General features: G+C 40.0%; 1 long non-coding RNA gene and 5 gene segments (V, D, J or C); 1 reads left to right on the forward strand and 5 right to left on the reverse strand.

Annotated features, from left to right (window-relative positions):
* Positions 1–653: 653 nt before the first annotated feature.
* On the reverse strand, positions 654–1,262 carry LOC121722617. The segment is given in 2 exon segments: positions 654–1,024; positions 1,195–1,262. Coding segments are annotated over 2 exon segments (411 nt in total).
* Positions 1,263–2,594: 1,332 nt separating this feature from the next.
* On the reverse strand, positions 2,595–3,336 carry LOC121722659. The segment is given in 2 exon segments: positions 2,595–3,004; positions 3,137–3,336. Coding segments are annotated over 2 exon segments (450 nt in total).
* A 7,998-nt stretch (positions 3,337–11,334) lies between these two features.
* Positions 11,335–11,990, reverse strand: LOC121722675. The segment is given in 2 exon segments: positions 11,335–11,726; positions 11,832–11,990. Coding segments are annotated over 2 exon segments (432 nt in total).
* Positions 11,991–13,900: 1,910 nt separating this feature from the next.
* LOC121722734 lies at positions 13,901–14,583 on the reverse strand. The segment is given in 2 exon segments: positions 13,901–14,322; positions 14,428–14,583. Coding segments are annotated over 2 exon segments (462 nt in total).
* A 1,425-nt stretch (positions 14,584–16,008) lies between these two features.
* LOC121719888 lies at positions 16,009–17,989 on the forward strand. Its single transcript, XR_006034405.1, has 2 exons — positions 16,009–16,301; positions 17,878–17,989. It is a non-coding gene; the product is annotated as an uncharacterized LOC121719888 (long non-coding RNA).
* A 3,406-nt stretch (positions 17,990–21,395) lies between these two features.
* On the reverse strand, positions 21,396–22,278 carry LOC121715329. The segment is given in 2 exon segments: positions 21,396–22,023; positions 22,107–22,278. Coding segments are annotated over 2 exon segments (624 nt in total).
* Positions 22,279–22,905: the final 627 nt, after the last annotated feature.

Here is a 22,905-nt window from a genome sequence, read left to right on the forward strand (position 1 = left end):
CTCTACTATTATTCCCAGTCATTATCATGGGAAATGTTCAGATATGCGTCACATTATTATAATGGCATTGTATAACAACCCTCATAGTATATTTTAAATGTTTCAAATGTATTTATTTCTTGCTTTTATTTTTCCCTCCAACTTGCTGAGGCCCCCCTGGCACCCCCTCGCGGCCCCGGCCCCCACTTTGAAAACCACTGTAGTAGAGAACAGAACAAGACACATTTTTACATGCATATCTCCACTAGATGGCGATCTAATCTCATTTAATTCAGGATTGTTGTTTTATGACGCCTTTCTTTAGCAAGAGTAAAACTCTGGCTAGAGTTAAATGGGTGAATCTAGCCAGGTAGTAAATGACATTATGACCTCATCCTCATACCCCATTTACACAAGTAAAAATGAGATAAGGTAGGCTGTGGGTTATATCAATCTAGTCATCTTAGTTATTCTTGACACATTGATTTAATAGAAAACTTTGTTATTCATTGAGTTGGCTGTGTTCTCCATGTGTTAGTACCTGTGCCATCCAAGGTTGGCGGTATAATGTAAATGCCTAGAATAATTATTCACATTTTTGTGGAACTGCACTAAATTCTTACACAATTTGTAAGAATTGACTGGTCAGAGAACATTAAACATGATTCCTCATTTCAGGTTAGTTTATTTTCATCTGGCAGGTTTTTGTACCGTGAAGTTGGGTTTCCTGTCACTGTGGGCTGCAGGGCGCAGTAGTAGAGAGCAGAGTCTGAGACTTCAGCTGAGGAGATCTGCAGGAACACTTGGTTTCTCTCCTCATTCAGTGTGACAGACAGGTTTGGATGTGGTGGATCAGCCTCCTCCACTAGGGGCTCAGAGGAGTCAGTGATGAGCAGCAGGAACTGTGGAGCTGATCTGGGATACTGGCGATACCACTGCAGACTGTAGGCTGACACTGTGTAGTTGCAAGACAGCATCACATTTTCTCCTGTCACTGCTTTCTCTTCTGATTTTGTTGGTTTAATCTCATCTCCTAAACTGCTACCTGGAGAAGACGATTTACCATGTGTTTTGATCAGACTTCAACTCAACTATTTTATTTTAACTATTACTATTTTATTTATATTTAATGGGAACATGGGAATTCAACATTACATAAATGCTTCCCCATGAATGAAAAGCAGTAGAATAAACTGACTTGTAGTTTCCACTCACCAATAAGAGACACGAGGAGAAGAAAACACCTGAAAGACATGCTTGCACAGGAGCTTAAACAGGACTGTAACAACTCAAACTTCCTTATTTAATCTGCAGAAGCTCTGGGTCCCATTCTTAGTGTTGAAGCTCCTCCTCTAATGTCACATGGTGAGGTGAGGGGCAGGATGGGATGTCTGCTGCTGAGGGAGTTTGCAGATGGAGGAGATGATACAGAGGATGATGATTGTTGGTGCATTTATTGCATTTTCAATATTGTTGGCTTTGTTGGACTTTGTATCACATGCCAGATTCGTAATGGCAGCATCATGCTTTGAATTAAATTTCATTTAAAGTTAAGTGTGAGGGGGGGGGGGGGGTCTTTGGGGGCTCAAGCCCCACATCTTTTTTCACTATTGACGCAAATTACGTGTCCATTCATCTTGGCTGAATTGCTCATAAAGTACGCATCGCACACATCACACTTATATCATGTGAGTCCACACAATTTCAGCTCTCCAATGGTGCAAGTCACTAGACACTGTGATGAAGGGTTCATCTTGCAAACCGTTTAATTTAATTAGTTACATTTTGCATATACCTCAGTGTCCATTTCAACACCTCTTAATTGCATAGCTCACTAACTCATCACTCCATCACATCACATGGCAAACAATATATCAAAATAAACAGTAGAACCTACAGAATGGAATGCTATTTATATTTGTGAGTAATCAAGTTTCACAGCATATTTGGGCTGACATCACACCGAAAATAATGTATTTGCTTTCCATATCAAGGATGCAAAAGTTGGTCAAAGCTTGCACAGATCATCTGTACATTGGGCTACATACATACCACAAGGCTACACTATACACTATTATACACTATCATATGTGTAGAACACCTTCACTTACAAACTTATGTTTATCAATTATTTGTATACAAATTGGAATAGAAATAAGATGAACCTGAATCATAACCACTCTTCTCCCAGTGAAAGACTTTCACTGCATGTGTCAGTCAATTTTGTCCATTCATTTTCATAGTTTGCCAGAAGTCACCATTTCAGGGGTTATTTTTCAAAATGCATCTTTCTATCCCAGGTGTTAACTTGGGCAATATGATCATATCAAACCAAAACCAAAGTCACAGTGAAGATGGATCTAATGTTACCTTGTCTCTACTCTACAACCGACACTGGTGCAGTATTACAGTGGTATGTCCATTATCCCATAATTTAGTTACTCGTAAAATGTGTGCAGTGTGTATTCCTGGGTTACAGACTGGCCTAAGTTCTGAACATACATACAATGTCTATTTCCACCCCTGGTGTGTAACAGTTTATGGTATATATTTCAATGATGCACCAGGTGTGACCACAAAAGCTATTCGGCAAAAAAGAAAAAAAAAAATGATGGTTAAACTGATATCAGAGCATTGGGAGGAAATTGCTTTGATCTCTGAAAGAATAACATCCTATTTAAAATGTGAGTTTTTGTACAGCTTCTCAGAGTCTTTGTATCACTGTGTGCCTCGAGAGCACAGTAGTAGAGAGCTGTGTCTGCCAGTGTCAGATCTTCAAAGATGAGTTCAGTAAACGTTTCACCAGTGTTAGAGGTAAATCGTGGGTTAGAACTTTTGAAAGCTTTGGATGATCGAGCACCTTTGAATAGAAGCCATTGTGGTGCCTGATTGGAGTACTGTCTGTACCAGTGAAGCACAACACCACGGCTGTTCAACTCATATGAACATTCCAGGGTCACTTGTTTCATTCCTTCTGGGTGATTGACATCGTCCCGATCAGGATAAATTTTGTCAGCCATTATTTCTGAAAAAGAAAATACACAGAGGATAATGATGTGGGTCATTATACAATTTAAAATGTATAAAGAAATATATAAAAAAATCAAGCCACATGTCCTCCATTAGAAACTGAACATGCATAAGTACAGTATTTTACCAGTGGTGATAATGAGAATCAGAAGTAGTGATTTGTCCATGTTGCTTTCTCAGGTCAGTGCTCTTAATATTTCTCTTTGTAGTTTATTCTCTGATGTGCTGATAGCTGGAAGTGTGCCTGTGCCTTGTAAACAGGAAACACTACAGGAAGTTACACTCATGTCACTCAATGTAATAGCATTATTACAGCTGATTAATTGATATATGTTCATCATCTTTTATTCTTTGATAGATAGATTTAATTTAGTCGAACTGGTAAAATGTGTGCAGTTCAGTCTCTATCTATGTCATTCTATACTGATTCTATAGGTATGTATTTTTTAGTCCTAGTGAATGCAGCTGCTCGCACACTCACTTGGACAAAAAATATGAACATATTTCCCCCATCCTAGCATCTCTACACTGGCTACCTGTTAAAAGTCATTGACTTGAAAATATTACTTCTAACTAGGGTTGCAAAATTCCGGGAATTTCAAAGTTGGAAACTTTCCACGGGAATATATGGGAAATAACAGGAATAAACGGGAATTAATGGGAATAAACTGGGAATTTTTAATATGGCAAGTTAGTCTATAACAGGGAACTTAAATGTAGTGGACAAAACCCCATCTTGCAGTCTAATATTCATTAAAACAACCTGATTTAATGCAATTTCAGTCAAATTTCTACCCTGCACATAATGTCAATCACATGCACACAGCAATCGGCATAGGCTGCTAGAAACCTACGGTGTGTTCATATGCATGAGGAAAAAATGTTCCAACCAATCAGATTTTGTTGTTGAGTGGTGTTGTGTATCTTGGGCAGTTCAGTGTGGCTAGTTTAGCACACTAGTAAACCATAGGCAGAGAATGGGATTCCCGCTAGCATGCTAGCTAGCTTTGCATGCTAAGCTAAGCGAAATACGAACATACAAATCATATTGCTTAATACGAAACAAAACGTTAATGTTTGTATATGAAACAGTTTGTATGAATTACCCAAAATTCCCAGTTAATTCCAGTAAATTCCCATTAATTCCCATAATTTCCTTTAATTTCATGAAAGTTTCCAATTTGGAATATTTCCAAAATTCCCCAGCTTAACTTCCCATGTTAAGTTTCCGAAAAGTTTCCGGAAATTTTCCGCCCCTTTACAACCCTACTTCTAACATACAAAGCCATAAATGGCCAGGCACCTGAATATATTAAAGATCTCCTAGTCCCATATAACCCACCTATCGCTACGATCACAGAATACTGTACTTCTTGTAATCCTAAAAATCTCAAAAACTACTGTAGGAGGCAGAGCTTTCTGCTACCGCGCACCCCTCCTCTGGAATAATCTCCCTCCCTCAATTAGCAGACACCCTCCCTACTGTATTTTTAAGTCTAGACAAAACATACCTCTTTAGTGCCTCCCATAGTTAGGTTTGGTGCAGTGTGGAACTTCAACCACCTCAGGGTTTTTTGGAATGGACCACCCTGCTGAGTCCTCAGTGACTGGCACCCCAGTCATGCGTGCGATGGTGGTCACTGACCATACTGTACCTGTCCTGCGCTGGTGTCGACTACCCTTCACCATGCCTTAGTTATGCTGCTATAACATAGTGCTGTCATGGACTTTTCATGTGTCACGCCATACAACTCCCCCCCTCTCCTCTCTCCGCTTCCCTCTCTCTCTCTCTCTCTCAACTCTCCTTCTCTTGCCTATTCTCACTATGGTATAACACAGGGGTTCCCAAACTTTTCCACGACAAGGCCCCCCAAATACCACTAGGTTCTGGCCAAGGACCCCCTTGATATGTTACTTAACCCATTGACAATACTACAGCAAATGTAAAAATACATTTATTAGCTAATCCTAATAATTATTTTAGCCACAAGCACTTCGCGATGGAGCATACAGTGTGTAAAAATTGCATTTGGGGCTTTCTGCTATATGAGAGCTATCACTCTACTATTATTCCCAGTTATTATCATGGAAAATATAATATTCAGATATGCAACAAATTATTATAATGGCATTGTATTTCTCAAATGTATTTATTTTTTGCTTTTATTTTTCCATCCAACTTGCTGAGGCCCCCCTGGCACCCCCTCACGGCCCCCACTTTGAAAACCACTGGTATAACATATGGGTAAGGCTATTTGCACCCCTAGTACAATTAGCAGTGTATGCTATTCGTACCCTGGTGCAATTAGAAGTGAATTCTATTCGTACCCTGGTGCACACAGCAGTGTTCTATTAATACCAGTGTTGTAATGTAACGGAGTACAAATACTTCGTTACTGTACTTAAGTAGAAATTTCACGTATCTGTACTTTACTTCGCTATTTAAATTTATGTCAACTTCCACTTTTACTCCACTACATTTCCTAGATAAAATGTATACTTTTACTCCGTTATATTTCCACTAAGCATCTTCGTTACTCGGTACTAAAACATAAATTAGAAAAAATGTGTGCGACTGCAATAATGGAGGTTTGGCGAATCACTGCTCCTAGATTGCATTACGCACGCTCTGCACGCTGCGCACTCTATTTCATCTCTTGTTTGTTGTTAAAGGAGGAGGACGCACAACTGAAACCGCCATGGAAGCACGAGCACCTACTGGAGCACCTACTGGAGGACCTCCCGTTATCATAGACGACCACCCCGACGATAGTGGTGAACTCGGTGAACAGGGTAGTGGTGAATATAACGTCATACACCCGTGGCCGTATTTGCAAGAAATGTCTCTGTACATCAGCTACCTGCCCTAGCAGCCTGTGAAAGGCTATTTATCCATAGCCATCCAAGGAGTTGTCTTCAGTCCAAGAAGAGTAAGACTGAATCAGGCTCGGGGTGGGTAATCGGGAGAATTCCCGGTGGGCCGCTTCACTTTTGGCCCGGTCGAGGAAACAAATATTGACATTTGTCACGTTAGTCTATCTTTTCTTAAAGTAGGACACGTTCCGCATTCTGTGCATGACACCAATGCAATGCCTCTGCATGGGTTGTAGCCTACGTGAGGGAGTTCTCCCCTCCCAAAAAGAGTTGGTTGGGTCCATATAGCCCGTCTTTTCCAAAAAGTTTTCTCAGATATGGATAGCCAAGCCGGCCCTACAGTAGACACAAGCGTCAGGAAGGATGGAGGGTAGAAAGAGGCCAGGAGAGATTGAGCAGCAGATCAATCAGTCGACCACTGAAAATGATGAGCCCGAAATTAGTGATGAGGAGGTCATGACTACAGGGACAAGTAGAGAGGTTAAATTAAAGTTATTTAATATAAGAAAGAGCAATTACCCTACATTATAAACCTATATGCCTTGTTTGCTCAGAAGAGGGTGTAGTAAAGGAGTAGGCTAAATCACCAAACAACAATATAGCCTACCCATGCAAAAAACATGTAGCCTAAACATTAGTTCAATATGCCTCTTTGTGGAAGCATGGGATAGGCTACATTTCAAAGGCTTTCTTTCTTTCTTTCTTTCTTTCTTTCTTTCTTTCTGTTTTGGTAACTTGTGGAATAGTGGAATATTTTTTGTTAACTTCTCAGTTGAAGTGAATTATTATATAACCTTTACACATTTGTTGAACCATGGTACTAATAAAAACTACAGGATTGTAAGAGCTGAAATGTTGCTTAATTTATCCAATTTCCACCACTATGGTCGGTCTTGGGCCTGAAACTCCCGGGCACTGAATTCTGGCAACTTTGAAAACCAGCTTCTTTTGAAGATGAACAGACACCTTTTCAGTTTCAACTAATGACTGGCATATTAGTAGCTGCTGGACATAGGTGGCCTGTGTGTGTGTTTGTGTGTGTGAGTGACGGTGACCTGGGGAGTAAGCCCTAGAAATGCTCATGCCACATGACCAAAATGTTCTCCCTACAAGCAGGTCATTTTTTTGTGAAAGAAATAAGTTATTTATTTTTCATTTCAGAGAATTGTGCCTAAAAAGTCCTAGAAAAGAATGTGATTTGATTTGATGAGTGAGATTAAGAAGATATGGGAACCCTGAATATGCTTTATGCTTTAAGAAAGCCAAAATAAAGTTTACAATAAAAGTTCAAAATAAAACTGCTTGCTTTTTACTTTTACTTCAAATACTTAAGTACATTAAATATCAGAAAATTTATTTTGATACTTAAGTACAGTATATATCAGATACTTTAAGACTTTTACTTAAGTAATATTCTAAAAGGCAACTTTCACTTCTACCAAAGTCTTTTTCTAGTATGATACTTGTACTTTTACTCAAGTATTGCTTTCTAGTACTTTATACAACACTGATTAATACCCCGTCTGGTACAAATATCAGTGTATGCTATTTGCACCCCTGTGCATTTATTCTGGCATATTGATCACACAATGTAATAATAATAATAATAAAAACAAGCAACATGTTTTGTTGTTGTTACATAACAGGGTGTGAATAGATCAGCTGTGTAATAGACTCTGAATAAGGTATGCTGTTTGCATCAATGTATAGTTAGAAGTGGATGCTATTCGTGCCCTGGTGTATATAGCAGGGGCGCAGGAGATATTTTGAAAGTGAGGGGGACCAAATTGTGAACACAAACCCATAGTGAGATGAGATTTCCAGATATCGGATCGCCACCTCTGGCCCACTTTCGACCATCATATTTTAAACTTGCCAGAATATTAAGATAATACCATTGATTGTTTTCAAACAATTGTTTTCACTACTTGGGCCAATGGTAGAATACTGGTCACTACTTGGGCCAATGGTAGAAAAAAGCAACATGGGATGTTGATATTTTATGAAGCCATGAATGAATCATCATGCCTATGATCCAAACATAGACTGCATGATCAAATAGCCTAGTTAGTCCTACTTAAATTGTCTGGTATAAACCAAATCAACTCTCCACTGTGTGTTTGCAGTTAATATTTATGCAACGTTAGAACTTAACAAGTGTTGGTTTCACAAGTTACCAGTCCAGAACACACAGAAAATTGCAACAGAAAGTTGCCTTTATAATCAACTATTTGTTCCAACAGCATTTGAACAAAGCATTTATACAATTAAAAAAAAAAGTACATAAGAAGTAAAATAAAATACTGTTACTGTAGTGACTGTATCACATTATCCCAAGCTTCAAAGAGCTCCCCACGTCTGTGACAGGCAGACGTGACACCGCTAAATTCTCAGCTTGTTTATACCCCACACTGAACGCATAAGAAAGCTAGGCCTATCACTCTGGGGTGTGGTAGCCTACTCTCTGGGATTTATGCACCAAGGTAACTGAAGTATCCAATTTGTGTCTTGAAATTATGTTTGAAATAAATGTCTTAGAACAAAAACGTTGATACACTTGTATTTTAGGCTAGTGAAAATGGCTACAGCAACAGCTAACGTCATGTTGTGCAGGAGAAGTTGAACACTAGGCTACCGTAAATCCTCAAATTATGCCCGGGATTGATTCTATTTATAGCAGGACAAATAAAGGCAGGTTCCCATACAAGACGGGATAACAATTGCCTACCATACCAACAATTGTCATTAGTCCACTAGAAGACATTGTTCGATTTAAGTCAATGAAATAACCTCTTCTTAATATTTTATTATATGTTGTATTGTATTGTATTATGTTGGTTGGATTAATAGCCTACGGTTGGCAAAGAAAAGTTGTTTTCCAACCATGGGTCTCCAACACACGTTCTCAAACTCATTCTCTTGCCGCCCCTTTTGAGCTAATTGCCAGAGGCTGAAGCCTATTAAACACAATTGTTGCGACTCAAGGCATTCCAGCCTACAAATTTTATTTTAAAAAAATTACTAAATCACGCATAATTAAACAATAACTCAATTTAGGCTACTTGTCTACGCAAAAAGGTTTCCATTACAGCACAACCCCTCTTCAATGAAGGTCTGCCTTGTCTCGCAATAAACAGCAGTGGAAATCCCGACACTTTTTCAACTGCATGAAACTTAACAGTGAACCATCAAATATCTCCCAGATTTCAGTGCCCATCAGTCCCAACATTTAGCAATATAATCAAACAGTCCAAAAGTAAATTAAATCCCAAAACAAACCGAAAATGCTTTTGATAGCCTACCGGTATGCATGCCGCTACAAACGAAATGCATGTCTAAATGGAGGTTAGACATATTTAAAAAAGCCTGCCTCGAATACCAGCCTGCCTCAAATAAAGATGATGATAAATGATTTATGCTAAACTAGTAGCCTGGATTATTTTATGATTGTTAGTAGACAAACTGGCTTCAGATATGAGATTGTGCAGTCTTACAGTACTGTAGATGGCTGTGGTTAGTGATGTGATGCTGTTAATGGGGAGTTTTACAGTTAGCGCAAATCCTATATGTTATTATTTATTTAGTGTACCTATAAGGCTTTTTTTCCTTATCAAAAGTGAGGGGGACGACGGCTGTCTCTTCAGCACTGCGTGGGACATATCCCCCACGTCCCCCGTGCCTCCTGCGCCCCTGGTATATAGTACAGTATGTATGCTATTTACACCCCGGTGCATGAACTAGCTAAGCTAAACTAGCTTCTGTTAACTAACAAACTGACGGTTGTATGTGTTCACTGAACCAAGATTATGAAAATAAAACAACTTTTCAATCTAAAATTTAATCTGAACAGATATTAGTGCCGAAACCTTTCAGAATTCTTCACTTTCTGCTGACGAAAAAACAAATGTCCGCCATGTTTTTTGTGCACGTGAGCAACGTCTTTTTGTTGTTATGTCACAGGGTTTGAATAGCTCAGCTGTGTGGCCAAGGCTATTTGTACCAGGGGTGTAAATAGACACTCTGATAACATATAGTACCACTGATATACTTATTGATACCCATTTTGATTTATAGTAATAATACCAACCCACTCTATATCTCTCTAAACTCTTTCTTCCCCCTTACCTCACTTCTGAGGTATATCATTACCGGTCATCAGCAGTGTTGGGGAAGTTACTTTTAAAAAGTAGTGTTTGCTCGTTACTCATTACTTCTCAAAAAAGTAACCTGTTACCCTCTATGGAAAGTAACTTTTTACGTGACTCTACGTTACTTTTATGTTGCTCGACTTTAGGCAGAACCCAATATCTGTTCCTAAATGTGTAGGCCTTCATAAAGTTCTACTATGGAGGACATAACCGATATGAAAAAGGAACTACGTTACGTTAGCAAATTTTCAGTAGTAGCGTGTTACACTACTTTTTACTCGAAAAAGTAGTTACATTACTGTAACTCGTTACTTTGTAACGTGTTAACACACAACACTGGTCATCAGCCATCCTTGTGTTTGGCCCTCTCACTCATCTCACCTGAAGTCCCATCCCTGCCCTATCATCGCCTATTACTGCCCCCCTGCCCGAATTCATGGCCCGTGCAGCCTAGCGACCCTACTTGCCCAATGACAACTCCTAATCCCCCTGGACAATTTCATTTCCTACAGTGGACTTATTGAACTTTCTAACACTAAATAGGATTCATGCATTATACTGGATATGTAACCATCCCACCTCTTGTAACATACACCTCAGGTGGCTTTAAACACCATTTTCTATTCTCTACATCTAACTAACTTATGAATTTATCATGTATACAGATACTGTTCTGTAACTGACCCTAGGCAGATGGGTCAGGCCCTTGAGTTGTGGATCTGCTCGAGGTTTCTTCCTATATGTATCCCCAATTCTAGGGAGTTTTTCCTCGCCCCTGTTACCCATGTACCTTTTCTTCTTTTCTTTTCTCTAATTGTCTAACATTCTGTAAAGCGCCATGAGACATGTAATGTTTTGGCGCTCTATAAGCAAAATTAAATTGAAATTGTAATTGAGTAACATTACCACCACCAAAGCCTTGGTATTGAGTCTGACCTCAAGGTTAGAATAAAAATAGCACAACCACTCAGGTGTTTTCCAGTTATGTTAGCATTCTAAGAATATTTGAAAGCTATACTTACTAAGATCATTAATAAAAAGTAACTCCAAAATATTCATTGTTTGTTTGTTACTCTGTGTGACTTTTTGCACTTGTACTTTTGTTGTGTTTTTTTTTTTACCATGATTGTGTCCACTTATTTCACAAAAATGCAACTTAATGTGAGTCTTTCTCTCTCTCTTTGACTTTCTCTTCCTGCTACTTTTAATACTGTGTCATAAGTGCATAACCACAGCCCACGGTTCTTGTTGTGTTACACAATTACACCCCCCTCAGTTTGAAATGACAACTGCACTCCTACATTTACAGTATTTTTGTGAGTGTTGAGTTTAAAACTTCTGTGTCAGTCAGGTTTTTGTATGGCAGTCTGTGGTTTCGTGTCACTGTGGGCGCCAGAGCACAGTAGTACAGTGCAGAGTCAGAGCCTTGAACAGAGGAGATCTGCAGAAACACTTGAGTTTTCTCTTGGTTTAGTTTCCCCATCAGGCGAGGATGTTTGCCTGGGCTCGGGTCTTTCCCAGTGGAGTGCAGCACAAGCAGGAGGAACTGTGGAGCTGATCTGGGATACTGGACATACCACTGCAACCCTGAACTAGAGTCTGTTGTAGAGTAGCTACAGGACAAGGTGACATTAGATCCATCTTCACTGAGACTTTGGTTTTGGTTTGATGTGATTGTATTACCCAAGTTAATACCTGGAAAAGAAAGAAAAATATAAATATCTAAATTATAGAAGGATTTTTCCTGTGCTGATTTACTGTTCAAAACGTACAGTACATGCAAGTAACTAGAATGCTTACCTGCTGTTGCACTGAACAAGATAAGTCCTAACAGTAACATGGCGGAAGCTGCTTTAAGAGAGTAAATCCAACACTGACTGGTTGACAATGAAATTCTCCCCTCAGATTGCACAAAGCTCCACCTTCACCTTGTCACAATCAATCAGCAGATTGGGCCATTTTCTTGCCAAAAGTCATGTGATGGAATTTGACCAATTTGCATATTCACTCTGACACAAACTATTATTAGGCCTATGACTTTTAAGAAACACTTTATCTAATTGAAGTACCATATACAATATGTTATCTTGTATCATGCTGTTCATTTTCTCCCCTCTGCGTCGTCGCGAACCCCTCTCCGACCCCTCCGCTGTAGCTCGACGTGCACCTCCAAAAAATTGTAACTTTGCGTCGAGGCGACGCAGACCGCAAGGTCTGTGATTGGTCAACTCGTCCTGTGTGTTGATAGTTGGTGTTTCAAGCAGCCTACTGTGGGGATTAGCAACATGCTAGTTCACTGACATAAGCTTTGCAAATAAACTCCGACATATTTTGGTTACAATGACGGGGTTATCCGTTTGTAAAGTGTTTATATGCCAGTAACGTTTTGAAATTAGCACTTTGCCAGCAAGTAGTACTTTGTGGGCAGTTGTGCTAAAGTTCGCCTGCTAGCATAATTTAAACTGGCTGGCAGACACCTCGCAAATAACCTCATTACTGTGTCTATTTTTCGATACGTACCAAATCTAAGCAAGAAAAGGCCAAACAAATAAGATTAATATTTTGGCACGACAGTCTATGGGGTTCGCCATTCTGAGTAGCAGACAGTGATGCCAGTAACGCGTTACTTAGTCTACTTTGACCACAGATTCTGTTCTAGAGCGGAGCAAGATAGCGCAGCACTAGAATCTTTGATTTTGACTTCAAATCACGTGTGCATCTGAGTTTAACGCGCACACAACGGAGAGGGAGAGAGAGAGGAATGATGCGTGTGTGCCTGAAGCGAATCCAAGACAGAGAGCATACTGGTCTGTTTTAGAGCAGGGGTTCCCAAACTTTTCCACAACAAGGCCCCCCAAATACCACTAGGTTCTGGCAAAGGACCCCCTTTATGTGTTATTAAACCCATCGACAATACTACGGCAAATGTAAAAATACATTAACCTAATCCTACAGTAATAATTATTTTAGCCACAAGCATTTCGCGATGGAGCATACAGTGTGTAAAAATTGCATTTGGGGCTTTCTGCTATATGAGAACTATCACTCTACTATTATTCCCAGTCATTATCATGGAAAATATAATGTTCAGATATGCGAGAAATTATTATAATGTCATTGTATAACAGCCTCCCCTCATAGTAATAGCTATATTTTAATTTTTTCAAATGTATTTATTTATTGCTTTTATTTTTCCTTCCAACTTGCTGAGGCCCCCCTGGCACCCCCTCACGGCCCCCACTTTGAAAACTACTGTTTTAGAGGGTGACACGGTGACAATTTTCACTCCCGTCCCATCCCGAGCCCACAAATACTCCCGTCATATTGTCACGCCGATATGGCCGTTGTCTACACATATTCCACCCCTTCCTCGGCAAAACGTCGACATGTGAATACATTGAGCCAATCATGTGGTGTGATGTGAATACATTGAGCCAATCATATGGTGTGTTGTGAAGACATCGTGCCAATCATGTGTTGTAATCTCGCCGTTGGAGCAAGATTGGTGTCGCGAAGCCTTGCGCACACGCATTTCTGCCGAAATGGATGCCCGACGAGTGCCCAAAAAGCGTTGTCAAATGGCCGCCGAGTGGAGGGACTTGCCTAAAAGGATTTTGGCTATACTTACTAAGATCATTACTACAAAATAACTCCAAAATATTCATTGTTTGTTTGTTACTTTGTGTGACTTTTTGCACTTTTGTTGTGCTTTTTTTACCATGATTGTGTCCACTTATTTCACAAAAATGCAACTTAATGTGGGTCTTTGTCTCTCTCTTTGACTTTCTCTTCCTGCTACTTTTAATACTGTGTCATAAGTGCATAACCACAGCCCACGGTTCTTGTTGTGTTACACAATTACACCCCCCTCAGTTTGAAATGACAACTGCACTCCTACATTTACAGTATTTTTGTGAGTGTTGAGTTAAAACTTCTGTGTCAGTCAGGTTTTTGTATTGCAGTCTGTGGTTTCGTGTCACTGTGGGCGCCAATGCACAGTAGTACAGCGCAGAGTCAGAGCCTTGAACAGAGGAGATCTGCAGAAACACTTGAGTTTTCTCTTGGTTTAGTTTCCCCATCAGGCGAGGATGTTTGCCTGGGCTCGGGTCTTTCCCAGTGGCGTGCAGCACAAGCAGGAGGAACTGTGGAGCTGATCTGGGATACTGGACATACCACTGCAACCCTGGACTAGAGTCTGTTGTAGAGTAGCTACAGGACAAGGTGACATTAGATCCATCTTCACTGAAACTTTGGTTTTGGTTTGATGTGATTGTATTACCCAAGTTAATACCTGGAAAAGAAAGAAAAATATAAATATCTAAATTATAGAAGGATTTTTCCTGTGCTGATTTACTGTTCAAAACGTACAGTACATGCAAGTAACTAGAATGCTTACCTGCTGTTGCACTGAACAAGATAAGTCCTAACAGTAACATGGCGGAAGCTGCTTCAAGAGAGTGAATCCAACACTGACTGAAATTCTCCCCTCAGATTGCACAAAGCTCCACCTTCACCTTGTCACAATCAATCAGCAGATTGGGCCATTTTCTTGCCAAAAGTCATGTGATGGAATTTTACCAATATGCATATTCACTCTGAAAAAGCAGAAGCAGAGGCGGACAGAGTACACAGCTTCATTACTTGAGTAAAAGTATAGATACCCTTTGCTAAATTTTACTCAAGTACAAGTAAAAATACAACAGTCAGATGTCTACTTAAGTAAAAGTACTGAAGTACTTGTTTTTAAAAGTACTTGAGTATCAAGAGTACAAGAATAGCCTACATTTTCTAAATATTGCATTACTACTGCCACAGTGCTTACATTTATGTACAGAAATGTCCTACATGGAGTTATGAACATTTTTAATGTTCATACCTTGGAGAATGTAAAATGAATTGGAATTGTTTTCATTTTTTACCATGTTGCCAGGGATGGACAGTATTTCTAATACATGTATTTAAAATACAAAATACTATTTTGTAATTGAAACACTTGAAGCGAAAACTATCATTAACTTTTGATAGAAAATTGAAATAGTCTGGCGAGGTGGGGCCATTCCCGGGATGGACCTGCTGTGTCTTCATCCATTGTTTCGTCCATGGTTTCGTCTCTTATCTAAATCTGACCATGGAGTTGACTTTGGCGGAAAACTGAAGGTGATTGTTGATAGGCTGTCCCAATCAGTGGCGCCTGCACAATCCAATCACGTTTCAGAGGGAAACAACAAATTGAGGGTTTCCGAGACTTTTCTTTTTTCCTTTTTTTTTAGAAGTAGTAACGGGTACTCACGGTTATGGATAGAAATGTAGTGGAGTAATGAGTACAATATTTGCCTCTCAAATGTACTTGAGTAAAGTCATGAGTACTCCCCAAAAATGATACTGGAGTAAAGTACAGATCCCTCAAAATTGTACTCAAGTACTGTACTCAAGTAAATGTACTCCGTTACTGTCCGGCTCTGGTAAAAAGATTCTTTGCTTTCTTCTTGTCTCGGGGATTAACGTCATGTAGGCTATGCTCACGTTTTCAGCATGAGGACAACTCAACCACGCAGCGACACAAACGTAAACAACAGTGGAGGCAGGAGAGAGATGCAAATTTTTATCTATACAGTCATTATTTTGAGTTTGTATCAGCTAAACATGACAACATTAAAGTACATTGTACATTCTGTGCTGGTGAAAAAAAGTGCTGTATAGCTAGACATCCCAAGTCTCCCGAAGTTTTGGGAGTATCCCACATATTGATAGCAGCTTCCTGACGCCCGCAAATTACATAAAATCTCCCGGAACCTAGAGCGAACAAGAGCACGCAAGCCAGAGCGGACTTCAAATCGTGTGTGCATCTGAGTTTTAACGCGCACGGCCTTCCTTATTTGGTGTACTGACTAGACATTATTGAACAAACATCTGAATTTCAGTATCTAAGTAGGTTAGGTTGGGATGTCTGCTATACATTGTTGACATTACTGCACTCTAAAAAATACTGGGTTATTTTCTCAACCCAAACGTTGGGTTGAGGCTGTCAGGGCATTTTGTGGGGTTGTTTTGACTCATGTTGGGTTATTTTCTGTAACCCAGCTTGTTGGGTTGATAGTTTAGAACAGCGCCCCTCCTCTCTCCCACCCGACGTGGAGTACACTACCCAGCACCTGGGTGACTTTAACACAGCTGCATAGTTATTTAAGAATTCGAGAAAACATCGTTATTCTTCCAACCGTCCAGTCCACCAGCTGTCAGCATGCAATGGAAATCAGGCGATTTCGTAAGGTATGTATCTTTAACTTTTTTTAAATGTTTCATCCAGACGGATTTTAAAAGTCCACCCAGAGATGTAGAAGCTACCCTTCATGATATGAATGGATATTCTGCCTGCCAATTTCGTTCAGCCCAAAGAGTATAGAAGTACTAACTTACAATTACTGTTCGTGTTAAATATACACAAAGACAGACTCATAAAAACATAGTTCTTTGTTCACTGGGTATGAACTGCTGACAGAAACAAAACGAACTTTTACAACAAACTAAAATGAGCATACCAAGCTGGTTAACATTAGCAGACCATATAGCTAGCATCAATGCTAATTAAATATGCTTCGTGGTGGTTGTAGCCTAGACTATGGTTGCAGCTAACATCAGCTAATATTAGCCAACACAGTTGAAGTAATGTTAGTCTCTTCACAAGCCACACGTACAGTAATAATAATGGCAAACAACATCTTATTAATTCATTCAGGGTAGCTTCATATTATAGCCATGTAACTTAACTTTACTGAGTGTTTTTGGTAGGGCTGTCACTTTTGTGAAAAAATCCTGTTCGATTCTTGAGACATAATTGTTCATTGAATCGATTGTAAAATCGATTTTTCATGTCTAAAGACGTTTTAATTTTCAACACCAAATATAGGACAATCCACGAACAACTAACAGGCATTAGGACGAACGTAAAGGGGGCGCTTGAAGACGCACAATGGCGTGAAGTTTCGTGCACAATGACAAACAGGAATGCAACATTCTCGAAAAACAATAAGCAGAGTGGACTGCCATAACATCACTGCAGGCTTCAACGTGGCTGCGTTTACAATTAGAAATGTCAAACAAATTTCGCCTACGTAGAACTCACGACTGCACAGTTTGCATACCGCTTTGTCCTTCTCCATAGTCTGATATACCCAAACCCCGAAGTGCTTCCATATCGAACTCCTCAAGTTATTAGGGCCTATCACTCGTATCTCTCATGTCGCACAGGTTGATCGCGTTGTCCTCAATTTTTTGGCAAAAAAACAGCAGCACAGCAGCCGATTGAAAAGGCTGTTTCCGGTGCGTATAATTGGTGGGAATTTTCTTTTTAGCTTTCGCAATGCTTACTGCACTTCGGAATTCTTTGTTATTTTTCTGCTTGTTCCTGAGTTTTGTTACATCTATCTTTTTCATTTGTTTAATTCGTTTAAAATGATTAGTGTACATATTTGGTTAAAATCGATTCCCTATTTTAGTTTTCGAAACTTGTGTTGGTTGGTCCAATCGATTGTGCAATCGATTTTCGAACGTAAAGTGACAGCCCTAGTTTTTGGTTGTAGCAAAGAAGACGGGCTCTGGTTGTAGCATCAGACAGTCATTTAGCTAACGTTACCCGGTAACGTTAGCATCTAGAACTAGAAGCTACAATTATAACAACTCCATAGGTGGTCATGGTTTCCGAGTGTGTTGCGCCAATATTTTGTCTCCTGGTGGATTTTTAATGTTTGTCAACATCATTCAATGATAATGGTTCATGGAAATCTTGATATAAAGTTCTGTAAATAACAGTGATTAATGCACTCTCTTTTTTTTCTTTGATTCACAGGTGTGATCCCCAAAACGGACGGTGGAATCTGCCTGCCTTCATGGAAGTATCACAAGCTTTTTCTAGCTATCTGTTCAAAAAATAAACTGCAAAATAAATAAATGTCGAACTGTTTTATTTCATTGCATGGCTATTGTTGCCCATTGGATGGATTTTAAAACATTATATTGTAACATTAATGATTTGCAAACATTTATTTGAATTATTATCAATTAATATGATTGGATTAAGGAGAAAAATAAGATACCTAGAATAACCCATAAATTAGGTCAGCATAACCCAGAAATGACAGTGAAAATAATATAAATCCTGGGTTATATAAGATAGCCTACCCAACAATTATGTAGGTTTAACCTAACAGTGTTGTTACGATAACCCAATGTTTGGGTTAGACTATCAACCCAACTCATTGGGTTGACCGAACAACCCAATTTTCGGGGCTAATATAACTCAGTGCTGGGCTCGACCACTATTTACCCAGTGATTGGGTTGAAATTGGGTTGTTTTTAACCCAATGTTTTTTAGAGTGTGTTAAAATGCACTTCCAGTATAGTGAGTATTGGCAAAACCGGTTATCATTTTTATGTTGAGGCGGTGGGGGTGTTGTTGGCAGCTGCTGAAAGTAACTAATAAAGTAACTTGTAATCTAACTTAGTTACTTTTAAAATCAAGTAATCAGTAAAAGCAAGTAGTCAGTGCATGTGCATACATGCTGTGTGAGTATGTGTCATACGTAGGATTACTGTGAATGTATGTGTGTGCGTGTGTATCTGTTTATGCACATGTGTGCATATGGAATGGGTTTACATGACCCTTGGAGGCAAACATACGCAAAAAATTGGTCATCCTAGGCCCTACGGTTCTCAAGATATTCACAGAAAACTGTGTCTGCCCTACCCTCCGTTCGGGGGGTCCAGTCCAGCGGGGGGGCTACAGATCAAAACGAAAAGCGATGGTTCCATGTTATTCATGTGGAGTTACATGCCCACCAAGTTTCGTCTACCCCGGTCTTTCAGTGTCCCGGGAATCCTTGTTGGTGGACGGTCACTAAATGTACACATAAATTATTTTATTGTAAGGCCCCCCATGAACGAAAGTCCATGAAACTTGGCATGCATTCGGAAGGTGTCATAATGATCCTACACTTTCAATTTTGTGCAATTTTGACTATGTCAGCCAGAGATATTGTGATGAAAACACCTAATGTTTTGCTTTTTAATTTTTAACTAGGTGGCGCTATACATGAAATAAGTGGTAATGGGATAGGTTGACATGCCCCCTTAAGACCAACATACAAAAAAAAGGTGGACCTCCTAGGCCCTACGGTTCTCGAGATATTCACAGAAAACTGTCTCCGGCCACCTACAGGCCAGTTGGTGTATAGTAACATAAATTAATTTATTGTGTGGCCCCCCATGAACGGAATTCCACGAAACTTGGCGTGCATTCAGAGGGTGTCATAATGATTCTACGCTTCCAATTTCGTGAAGGTTTCGAGGTGCCATGCTATCCATGTGGGGTTACATGCCCACCAAGTTTCGTGTACCCCGGTCTTACAGTGTCCCGGGAATCCTTGACGGAAATTTGGACATGCGAAAAAGAAAAAAAGAAAGAAAAAAAATCTGACTAAACCTATATGACCGCCGCTTCGCTGCGCGGCGGTCATAATAATTCACTTCAACTGAGAAGTTAGCTTGGCTATCCGTATCTGAGAAAACTTTTTGGAAAAGACGGGCTATATGGACCCAACCAACTCTTTTTGGGAGGGGAGAACTCCCTCACGTAGGCTACAACCCATGCAGAGGCATTGCATTGACAAATGTCAATATTTGTTTCCTCGACCGGGCCAAAAGTGAAGCGGCCCACCGGGAATTCTCCCGATTACCCACCCCGGGCCTGATTCATTCTTACTCTTCTTGGACTGAAGACAACTCCTGCGATGCTATGGATAAATAGCCTTTCACAGGCCGCTAGGGCAGGTAGCTGATGTACAGAAACATTTCTTGCAAATACGGCCACGGGTGTATGACGTTATATTCACCACTACCCTGTTCACCGAGTTCACCACTATCGTCGGGGTGATCGTCTATGAAAACGGTAGGTCCTCCAGTAGGTGCTTGTGCTTCCATGGCGGTTTCAGTTGTGCGTCCTCCTCCTTTAGCAACAAACAAGAGCTGAAATAGAGTGCGCAGCGTGCGGAGTGTGCGTAGTGCAATCTAGGAGCAGTGATTCGCCAAACCTCCATTATTGCAGTCGCACACATTTTTTCTAATTTTATGTTTTAGTAACGAGTAACGAAGATGCTTAGTGGAAATATAACGGAGTAAAAGTATACATTTTATCTAGGAAATGTAGTGGAGTAAAAGTGGAAGTTGACATAAATTTAAATAGCGAAGTAAAGTACAGATACGTGACATTTCTACTTAAGTACAGTAACAAAGTATTTGTACTCCGTTACATTACAACACTGCTTTTTCAAGGTAACTGTGGCAACACTGGTAGCCGAGCCCGTTTACATTCTCTGTGAGTAGGCTATCGGTCATAGGCTAGTCTTGTTTTGGTAGTGGGCGACGCAAACACAGGCGACACTGAGCGTTATGGCGGTGAAATGCACCGCGATACAAAGCAACCTGACGCAGAACCATAAAATGGTCACGACGCTGTAGGAGTGGCGGCGTACTGTAGCTACGCCGCGGAGTTGACGCAGAAGCATGTTGAGCCCTTTAGGGGTATAGACACTTTAAGAAAATCTCTCCACTGCAGAGACATCAGCCCTGCTTGACACAGTTTAATTCTCAAAAATGACTCATCCTTTAGGACGAAAAGAAACACTTTTTTCCTTTTTCGTGAATTATAATGATACTTTAGAGCATAGGTTCTCAAAGTGCGGCCCGGGGGCCAATGGCGGCCCGCGGAAACATTTCTGGCGGCCCGCGATAACATGTAAAACTGTTAAAACTGTACTGTGTGCTTTGAAAAAAATGAATCTCCGTTTAGTGGTGTTTAGTGGCCGTCGGGTTTTCCTGTGGTGCTTTGGTAGCTGGAATTGGTCCTGAATAAGGCCTATGCTGATAAGAAGCAAGGCACACTGAGACTGTTTGTTCTAAGTAAGTTTGTACTTGAAATGGACTGTAACCAGAACGGTTATATCCCAAATTTGTCTGTTGAGGGTAGAGAGCCCCAGGGATTGTGTGTGCATTGCAATTTTTCTTAAGATTTTTAAGTTTTGCCAGGTTTAGCCTCAGTTATGAATTAAAATGTGTTTAATGCTATACATATAAACTGTAGAGATGTAACCTGGTCATTAAAATGATTACAAATGGGAATTTCTTTCCAGTTTTTTTTTTTTTCTTTTTCTCCCCCCGCCCCTTTGGCGGCCCTCAGTTTAATGTTGGGTTCCTGAATTGGCCCTCACCAATCAAAACTTTGAGAACCCCCTATAGTTTTTCTTCAGAAAATAAAAATTTCAATCACGGTTAAGAGTTTATTCATTTACAGTTCTACGCTTGATTCTGATTTCTTGGCACAGCTACCAGAAGAGTTACACATTTCAGACAGCTTGCTCCCAGCTACAGTATGTCATCAAGCTCAGTTTGAGGCTGCGCAGCATGCAGTACACTCAGCCATCACCGGAAAAGTGCTGCTAATTGACTTGTCTCTATCGAAGTCTATGGGGTCTGTCCGTGCATGCATGCATGGTGCATGATGGCATCCTGTTTGTTTTACTGTCAAATACAAATCTATTGTGGTAGGGTGCTATTTCAGTATTGTGCAATGTTGACTTACAAATATCCTGTTGTTTTTGTGTGAGTGTTGAGTGTGCATCTGCCACTGTGGGCCTCAGAGCACAGTAGTACACAGCAGAGTCAGACACTTGCAGATTTTGGATCGTTAGAGGAACAGTTTTTGCTGTTGTGTCAAGCGTGACAGTAAATCTTCCAGTAAAGTCTTTATGAGTGTCATTAGCAAAATTATTTTTTTGCAGCATATACTTGGGGAATCCATTTGGGTTTTTCTGGTACCAGAAGAGATACTGATTATCTGCTGTGGCAGTAGTCTCATACTGACAGCTGAGTGTCACCATGCTGCCCTCCAGACCCGTCTCATCTTTAGGTTGAGTAACAGAGTCCCCCTTTACGCTGCAGACTGTACAGACAGAAATGTATTTTAACAAAAGTAAATTAATATTTATATGCATATTACACCATCTATATTAAACTATATCTTACCACAGAAGCAGGCAGCTAAAATGAGAGATGTTTTGATCCAATTTGTCATGGCTTGACTGTAATCAACTGACCAGCAGTGCAGCTCAGTGTGGAGTCTCCCTCTGTCTGCCCAAACTTCTGTACTGTATTGTGTCATGAGAACCACAGATGCCTCTTGGTTTGCTATAGAATGATGCCCCCTTTCATTTGCAATGGGAATTGCATACACAAAGTATAGTGAGTTTGCTATTAAGTTTGCCTTATGTTGTTGTATAACGGTTGTTTTAAACGTCAAATATATTTGTTGTGTAGGTTATTATAAATGCTTTCATATAGTTTACTATCACTATGGCATATTTTCTATATCTGTCTGTAGAAATGATCGAAAATGTTCCTAATATGGCCAAATAAATCCTTGATGTTCAATTACAACTCATTTACACAGCCTGCTGATGCCAGTCTTTCTCATTCACAACCATTTCTGTCATTTCTAATGTCAGGTGAGGTTGTTGGTTGATTATTGCTAGTAACAAGTGCCATCTACCGTCCCACATTGGCGCAAAGAGGTTATAGAAAATATCCTTCTGTTCTTCACAAGAATCATTTTGCACTCCTTGCAATAAGATAGTCCACCATTTAGAATTCAACAACTAGAGGCAAACAACAATGATTGAACTTGAAATGAAAATGATTGTGGCAGGAGCTGAGTAGAACAAACTAGAAACTAGACTATTTCTCTATCATATCATATTCAGTCAACTCAGCCAGAGGGTTAAAATAAACCAGCATTTTTAGAGTGTAATCGAATTGAAGCAACACT

This window comes from Alosa sapidissima, chromosome 1 (assembly GCF_018492685.1).
Source record: "Alosa sapidissima isolate fAloSap1 chromosome 1, fAloSap1.pri, whole genome shotgun sequence".
NCBI lineage: Eukaryota > Metazoa > Chordata > Actinopteri > Clupeiformes > Clupeidae > Alosa > Alosa sapidissima.